This window comes from Colias croceus, chromosome 20 (genome assembly GCF_905220415.1).
Source record: "Colias croceus chromosome 20, ilColCroc2.1".
NCBI classification, from domain to species: domain Eukaryota; kingdom Metazoa; phylum Arthropoda; class Insecta; order Lepidoptera; family Pieridae; genus Colias; species Colias croceus.
The window spans coordinates 1,097,383-1,106,516 of record NC_059556.1 but is presented as its reverse complement, the minus strand read 5'-3'; the positions used below and the strand labels follow the sequence as shown (position 1 = coordinate 1,106,516).

The following is a 9,134-nucleotide window of genomic DNA, read 5'->3' as shown; positions in this document are numbered from 1 at the left end:
TTTGATGTTTTATTTCATAAAATACCCAATATGTTTCGCTATCGTTTTTACCAATGTAGTTATTTTGATAATAATTTAAATCTATCTTTACTAATATTAATATCTTAATATATATAAATCTCGTGTCACAATGTTTGTCTTCAATGGACTCCTAAACCACTTAACCGATTATAATAAAATTCGCACACCATGTGCAGTTCGATCCAACTTGAGAGATAGGATAGTTTAAACACGTAGGTACCACGGGCGAAGCCGGGGCGGACCACTAGTCAATATTTAAAGATGAAGGCTTTGTTGGTTAGTTTGATTGAACATGAGAAACCACTTCACTGCGGTCCGATTAACAAAATATTTGAGTTTCTTATGCAGTTTCAATATTTTTATTGGCGAATTGGTACACTGATTTTATAAAATGTAGTTAGTCATTGTGCTTTCTTAATAAAATGACCCTCGAAACAACAAAAAATGAATGCGAAATTGAACTACTAATCTATCAATTATTTTTGGAAATTATTGAGACTGCTTGTTGAGAGGATTGTTCTGTATAGCTCAAATAATATTATAGAGACGAAACAATCTCAAACACTCTAGCAGCAGTAGAAAACTACGTTGTTTCCGATTGCACTAGCCTATACCTACCTATTTACTTTTATTCTCTTTTTTGATAAGGTCTACCGCTTGAGATCAGGACAAGCATGTGCATTACAATAAAACCAAAATGTTCTATTGCAGACAAAATATAGAGTAAATATACCTTATTAAATAAACCTTATTTTTGTAATTCTCTTTTACTACGCTTTTACTCCCTTGCCTTGCCCTTATCTTTACTTACTAAAAGTAGGTAAGAACTTACCTCATCCTTACTGCAGCTGATCGTCCAGGTTTATAGTGATTTCGTCATCGTTCCCAGAACGTTTTCCCCACCCGGAGGAAAACGTGAGTTGACCGTTGGCAGCCGCTAAGAGATTTGCGGCAAGCAGGAGGATGATCGCCGCACGCTTGAGAATACGGTTGAACGATGCCATTGAAGAGAATGATGCTCATCTCTGTGTTCCTTGCTTTTTATACTCCTAAGTCGTATTTTACCCTACTTTTGTACGCTTAGCAAATTTAAACGCTATGTGAAATGCAGAAGATGTTTTTTTGTTTAATGTGTACCTATATTTCAAAGACAAATTAGATGAAACCTCTGAAAGAATGGTTGACAATTAATTTGGAATTTTTATTCGCGAAGTTTTAGTTTTCTGGATGTTTACGTATCTCACTGTATGTACCTACTCAAAATGAACTTTAAGGATATAATAGGTGTAGTTACCTACATTATATGGTAATAAAAAAGAAATCATGAGGTTTATGGTAGATACCTACCTATTCGACAAATGTACTATGTAGGTACACGTAGGACACTTTTTACAGATAGATTTTTCTTAACGGGCAAATAGGTGAACAGTTTTCTTGTGAGACATGACTTGAATAAATAATAATAGTGTATATGAATGTAACGATAATACAACCATAATAGCACTACGTGTTTCCTACATAATATCTATACTAATATTATAAAGCTGAAGAGTTTGTTTGTTTGTTTGAACGCGCTAATCTCGGGAACTGCTGGTCCGATTTGAAAAATTCTTTCGGTGTTAGATAGCCCATTTATAGAGGAAGGCTATAGGCTATATATCATCACGCTAAGACCAACAGGAGCGGAACAATGCGGGTGAAACCGCGGGGAACAGCTAGTCTTTAATATGTTCCTAGCTCAGTAAACACAATTCTATAGACAAAATAAATAAGAGCTCTTAGAATCAATTAATTTAAGTTTTATTCAAGTTTTGGGAAGTTAACTGGTACGTAGAATGAAAAAGGCAATAGGTATCTAGGTCGTATGTACAAACATTTTGGAACGAATTTTATATTCAAACAGATAGGTAGTATCTATAATATTGCCTCTATTTCTAGTGTAGATTTAATTCGTGTGGTTGAAGAGAAATATGTAGGAAGATATTGTACTATGTACCCTCATAACATTTTATATTGGTATAGTCACAGACTAGTAATATACTACGGTTAGCGTTTAGCTACTGTTATGTATTTACGGTAGGTAAGGCTTTAAATTTATCCGTTGTTCTCATATTATTATTTTCAGTAGATGTCATAGGTGTGTGTCATGTTAAATAAATAGGTAATATTCACATATGAACGAAACTCATCAAACAATAATTAGTAATAAACATTATAAATTAGAGGTTCAAATAACGGGTTTTAGATATCAATATAAAAAGCTTTAGAACAGTTTTTGGCTCTGTGTATTTTTAAACTAAGTATATTTATTGAAAAATGTGCGAGAAACATTTAAGTTACCTTGTAACTTTCTTTTATTTTAGTTAAGTGCCTATTGTCCCATAGAGCAATACGCATTGCCGAAATGACAATGCTTTCTCGTTTCTTTCTTACATTCAACTAGTTTATATGATAATGTAGGTATAATTCCTTGATTAAATGAAAATTGACGGCAGCAAAACCCACTAACGACCTTTTAAAATTAATTCCTTTCATAGGTAAACTAAATAACACAACCTTCAACTAACAAAACTTTCCACTAACACAAACTAATTTCCCTCGCATAATTATCTGGACAAATTAAAAACTAAGGCTTCTTTCATTCGCCTCTGACTATAAAAGCCCTGTCTTCCTTGTCCCCAGCATCACATTGCATCTTGTTTTCATTTGTGAAACAGATAAAAATAACTAAATCAAAATGTACAAAATCATCTTCTTCTTCGTGTTAGTGGCCTGCTTGTCCTTTGTGCATGCACAGTTGACATTTACTTCAAGCTGGGGCGGCAAACGATCAATGGGACCAATGCCTTGCAGAAATGAAGATGCGATTGCTAATGTTTACAGATTAATTCAGGTAAGTTATTAAACTGGTAACATTTTATTATCTATTTTTCAAATATGAGTTATTAGTTAATACTGGCGAGTAATTTTTGAATTATTAAAGGGCTGATAGACGTACGAACTTTAAAGTCGCGGTTTTAAAGTTCGCGTACTTACTCGGCTCGCGGCGGTGACAGACGTGCGAGCCAAGGCGGGCTTCGAGTAAAATTTCAAACATGTTGGATCGTCAACGAACTTACTCGACGGTTTTTAAGTACGCGTACTTGTGGTGACATACGAGCGAAAAAGGTCGTCGAGCCACAAGTTCGCGTACTTACTCGTACGTCTGTCACCCCTTTTAGAGGATGCGGGATGATTCTTTTTTTAAATCTCGTTGTATTTTTTCGGAAGTAAGTAGGTACTTAGGTCCTACTAATTAAAGTTTAATTCGTAGATAATCTATATGTCCAATATTATTAGATACTATACTAATCTAATAGATAGTTTTTACCGTTTAAAGATGCTTCTAGATTATAAGGTAGGTACTTACTTAGGAACCTACTTTACAGCTCCCACTTATGAAAACAAGATCATACCTAATATTGTTGTTTTTATTATTTTCAGAACGAAGCAGAGAGATTATTGCTGTGCCAAAAGCCTTGAAGGATTTCATCTTAATTCGTTTGATGTTCCCACGTTACGGCATAATTTGTTCAAAGGAAATAGGATTTTCATTATAATTATGTTACCTATGTTATGCATTTTAATATCATAAATAAATATAAATGGCAATGTTCTTAAATTATTGAATAAAAATTATATTTTAAAAGTTGATTTTTTTTTATTTACCTGTGCAGTGTGCTACAGCCTCTCAATTGATCTAAATTTTTATCATAAAACCTCAGTAGACAGTACCTAGTCTACTAGGACCTAGTTAGGTACCTACTAGTTTTTATAAAATCTGTATTTATAAGTCATTAATAGATAAGTAGATAGGTAGGTACTGTAAAAATTTTATAGAACTCCTTGGTTACTATATTGGTTACTATTGCGTGAAAAATTTGTCGACTTAAATTATGTCGACAAATTTGATCATCTTTTTAAAATAATAATTTTCAATTCGAAAACGATTTCCTTTGTTAGAAACTATTCTACACTACACTATAGATAGGGAGGCGAATAGGGGAATTTTCTGTAATACTCGAGCGTGGCAGTTAAAGATATGAGAGATACCTTAGACCTAATAGAACAACCTTGTTAACTATTTAGCTCCATATGTAGTGACGCGCGCCTAGGATAGACGATCAGATTAGTAAAAAAAAAACCGATAGTCTGAAATACTCGAGCGCGTCAGATTAAGATATTGGGGGTTGATTTTAGTGTTTTAAGACTAAATTTAACTAATCTGACGATAAGTCCTTGACGCCGCCGAGTTATAGGGTCGCGAACTTGTAAAAAAAAAACGTTAATCCGGCATTCTCGAGCGCGATTTATTTTATTTTTATTTTGAAGAATATAATCTAAAACTTACTAAAAATACAAAATCTGCCGGTTTCCGCATGACCGGAAGTCCGGGGGAGCCATTTCGTCTTCCTAAAAACGCGTTGCAGCATATAAGTCGCGAACTTTACTTTTTCCAAAAAAAATGTTTAAATAAACAAAAAAGGTAATTTTATTTTACAAAAAAAGGTCTCTTTTCATTTTTGTCCAAAGTTAAAACTTTTTTTACTTGAAGCTTCATAAAAACTCAAACTCCCGGTTTTTTGAGTATATCTCTAAAACTGAGGGTGTTAAGAAAAATTGATACGAAATAACGATGATTAAAAAAAAGAAACCCAAAAACCTTTTTCGTTCAGATTAAGAGAACCCACAAACATTTTTGTCAGATTAAGAAAATATGCTTTCAGGATACCGAGATAAACCTCCCCTATGAAAATCTGATGCGCTCGAGTATTTCAAAAGGACTTTTTTTTCTGCATTTTCAAAAATTCATCGTAACTTATCGTCACGCCGTAATCGTCAGTTTTTTTTAAGGGGAGCTTCCTTGGGGCCTACTCAACACCCCTTCCGAAAATCTGACGCGCTCGAGTAAATTTTTTTTCTGTGAATTTTTGACGAATTTATATGCCTAGCCCCACCACGCAAACTGGCAGATTAGCATACCGTTGTTATCAGAGGCACTTTGGGCATACGTAGTATGAATATCTGACGCGCTCGAGAATGCCCAAGTAACTGTTTGTTTTACATTTTTGAAAATCCGTACACGCCAAACCCACCGCTAAAATGGTTTTTACCATAGAAACTTTTCTTTTCGAAATTATTTTATCTTTCGATTTCGATAAGTCTCGACGACGCCGTTGAATTACGCCATTTAGCTACCTCGCCTCCCTATCTACTAGCTACTAGGTAGTTATTATTCTTTGACTGTGACTACACACACTCGTAAAAATTTATATGAATAAAAAATGATTTTGATAACTATACAGTTATATACCTAAGCTATATACCTATCTCTCCGCCATTCAAACATAAATCCAAATTTATTCCACATACAAAATCTATTAGGTAGGTACCTAGGTATTGATAAAATTGCTGTATAGGTACAAAAATATGAAATTGATAAACACGGCCTTTGTTGAATTTAATATTTAGTTTTATAGAATTAAAATGCTTTGTAAATGAGATTTTTTTTAAAGAATAGCACAAATTAGATCACCGCCGAGAGGCTACATAGATAGGTGTTGCTTGGCAAAAATCGAATCCCGTTTCGTGACGTTTTTAAGCCTGTGTTTTTTTTTAAATTTCTGTATTTATAAACATTACAATCACAAAAGCTTGCTTAGAATAATTCGTAGAATATTTCTAGAAAAAGAAAATAAGGATTCGTTAAAATAAAATATATAGTTTGTAATGTTAACACAACTACAATTAGCAGTAAATAACTAGAGCAAAGCTAAAGAAAAAGCTCCTCAAAAGAAAAAAGACGTGTGGCACTCCGGGGATTGCCGCGGTAAAGCTATTGCATAGCATCAAGCATGCCTTCAAGCCACACTTCCGTGCCCGTCGGAGTGGAGAGCGTGAGGTTTTTTCGTTACGGAATTTTTGGATTCGGTCCCCGCGCTCAAGGCCCGCGATAGAAGCTATGCAATAGCTTAAAAATGACCATTGAATTATGCAGCTTTTCTTTGAATATCCATTTATAAAATTTAAAACATGAATATATTATCAGCTTGGTCACAGCCGGCGTCTGGCGGGAATAATATACTTAACCAGATGCACCAATTACTACTTTTTATTTTACTTACTTATACATTTGTTTTTATTGTTGAAAGATTCTTACTATTGAAAAAATTATTAGAATAAATTTTGAATTGGGCAGTTATTTTTTAAAAATCCTTTATATATAAAGTTTGGGGGAGTCAATCTGTCTGGCAATGTTATTAGTTGACAGATATATACGTGGTTATAGGGACAAAAATAAAACTTTAAAATATGGTCATACTTTTGTCAAATATAATATACTTATTTATTTTTTAATCCAAATACTAATACATTTTTGTTTTTTTTAGTCAATTTTTAATTAGCCTATTAAAGTTATTAACATTCTAAATATTGGTTTATAGTTTATACACTCAAAAAACTGCATAATAGCAAATAAATAGAGAATAAAATTCCTCTTCAAATTTTCAGCAGAGTAGCAATGTAACATAATTGAGACCAATATCCAAATCAAACCTACTATAAGTTTAATAAACTATGTTACAATAATTTGATACATAGTGTGTATCTATGATTTGATATGTTTCTCTTTTCCATGTACCAGCATGACATTAACCTTTTTTTCAAAACTTAATTTATTTGATGGTTACATAATCTTAAAAAAATACTCAACCTAAATCTTTTATAAAATGCTATTTGTGCAAAATATCCCCATACATATAAACCAATATTTAGAATGCCAAGTACATAGTGATTTAAGAAGCTGACGGAGACAGCACTTGGCTGATACCACTTGTGTCTAGCGACATTCTTGTGGAGCCAGTGTATTGCACATCATCTTCGTCCAACGCTTCTCTCATCCGTCGCTTATAAATCTCACTATCCGGATTGTTCTCTTGATTACGGCACCTATCCAACTTCTTCTCTATAGCTCGAACACGTTCCCGCGCGGGACTCTCGACCATCTTCACCATAGACCTAATTTTACGGACAGCTTCTATAAGTATTGCTAATTTATCAGGCCCTGCGTCTCTGAATAACATATCTGTCACATAACTATCCAAATTTTCTTGTTCCTTGCTCGCTGCGTGGAGCACTGCAGCTAATGCTATTTGAGATGGCGCGTACAAGAGACAGGCATCAGTCAAAAATACTTTTTCGAGGAATTCGTCAATTCCGGATCTTAAACGCTCTGGATTGGCAAGTGAACACCTTGTTTTAATATCAATCAAGAACCCTTCAACCGGTCTAAAAGGATTATGAATAGTCAAATGATAGTTCAGTTGCTGCATTAACAGCAATTCATTGTTTAGTATAATGTCTGAAGCTTTTTCTCTGTCACCTTTAATGTTTGCGACAAACTGGCCGATAGACACATTAAATTCTTCAACTTTACACGCCAAATAAACACACGTAGCCAGAATTTCTTTTGGATGATAATCCATAGATGAGTTGTATAAATAAAATCGTTTGAAATAGTGAAATGCTGTACCGATAACTCCTTTTGGCATAGGAGGTTGAAATCTCTTACAAAACTCTTTCAAATGAAGCTCATATTGTTTCAATAATAGTCTTTCTTCTTCAGGAGATAGAAAATAATTGAACCTTTGATGTTCATCTATATGCTGTCCATGTTTTGAAATGAATACGACGTTGTGTTTTTCCCGATGGCATGCTAGCTCATTTTCGTCACTGAATGTCCAAAATTGTCTTTGTGAGCTTGTTGAGAACATTCTGATGAAGATTATAATGTAGTCAACAATTAAATATTACAAAGTTACGAGATACATCTCACAGTTCGTCGTCGTTTTTAAATTCAACGATGACACATGACAATGACATCGAGTCTGCTTGTTTTGACCTAGTTTTGACAGTATTGAAAAAGTGTTACCTTCAGCGAAAAAGATAAACATAGTACCACAAAATAAAATCATCATCAGAAAACTACTAAGGAAAACTAATTTATTTCTGAAAATAAAAAAATAATAACTAATAATACTGTTTTTGTCAAAAAACAAAAGCGAGAGATTCTGTGGCAATAAGAGATTCTGCGTGTTACAATTATTTGACAAAATATACTAAAATTATTAATTTATTAACTGGTTACTTTTCACAGCGGGTTATAGTTAACTTTTAACCCACTTTTACTCTCTTTGAAATAACTTATTTTATTGAGTGTGTTTTGGTAACTTTATATTGTAGAGGGGTTGTGAACTCAAAGACGATACTGATCGTAATGATTTTATTTTGCACACAATATCCGTATTTATACAAAAATTGACCAAAAACAAAACCAATCAGAATTCTAATTTTGAAATTGAAATTTAGAATGCGCTCTGATTATGAAAAAGAATGCGCCGGCCTGTACACAATATGATATATATAAACTCTATGCATGTCTCCCATAGTGTCCCCCCTCAAGCGAAGCGAACATTTTTCTTGACGACGCGTCCACTTCTTGTAGTGTAGGGACGTGCCTTGTCCGTGTTGTAGTCTGTAGCAGGAACTGACGACGTAGCACTCGTAGGTGTAGGTGTAGATGCTACTGCTGTGCTTGCCATACCTTCAACCTCTTCGCTTAATATGTATGCAGGCTTGAGTCTGTCAATTGATACTACTGTAGTCCGAAGTGGTAACTGTATTTGGTAGTACTTGTCGTAGCGCTTCAGTACTTCATAAGGGAACTTAGATTACTTCACGTGCCGGTGAACTTTACCTCGTTGACAGCTGATACAAGACTTGGCCCATAACGTAGCGTCTTTATTCATTGCTGGCCAGAAAAACTTCGATGTTATTAGCTTCCGAGTAGCTCACCAGGGTGGCATAGTCCGTGTTGAGCGTTAAATGCCATATAACGGTATGCCTTCGGTAGAAAGGGACGGGGCGATGCGCTTGATAGCTCGCACGTGATTGGTCGATCGAGTCCGGGTAGCGTGACTTCACCGAACGTTAAATTTGTTTGAGTTTTTAATTTTCTGAGCTCTTCGTCGTTACTTTGGTCGATGGCTAACTGCTTGTAGTCGATTACATTAGGG

General features: G+C 34.4%; 1 protein-coding gene across 1 annotated transcript; it reads right to left on the bottom strand.

Annotated features, from left to right (window-relative positions):
• Positions 1 to 6,371: 6,371 nt before the first annotated feature.
• On the bottom strand, positions 6,372 to 7,937 carry LOC123700993 (cyclin-H). The gene has a single exon (XM_045648392.1). It carries the CDS (start codon positions 7,830 to 7,832, stop codon positions 6,855 to 6,857), a length of 978 nt encoding a protein of 325 aa, XP_045504348.1. The 5' UTR covers positions 7,833 to 7,937; the 3' UTR covers positions 6,372 to 6,854.
• Positions 7,938 to 9,134: the final 1,197 nt, after the last annotated feature.

Coding starts and splice junctions, on each gene's coding strand:
- LOC123700993 (XM_045648392.1), bottom strand. CDS start 7,832: ATGTTCTCAACAAGCTCACAAAGACAATTTTGGACATTCAGTGACGAA.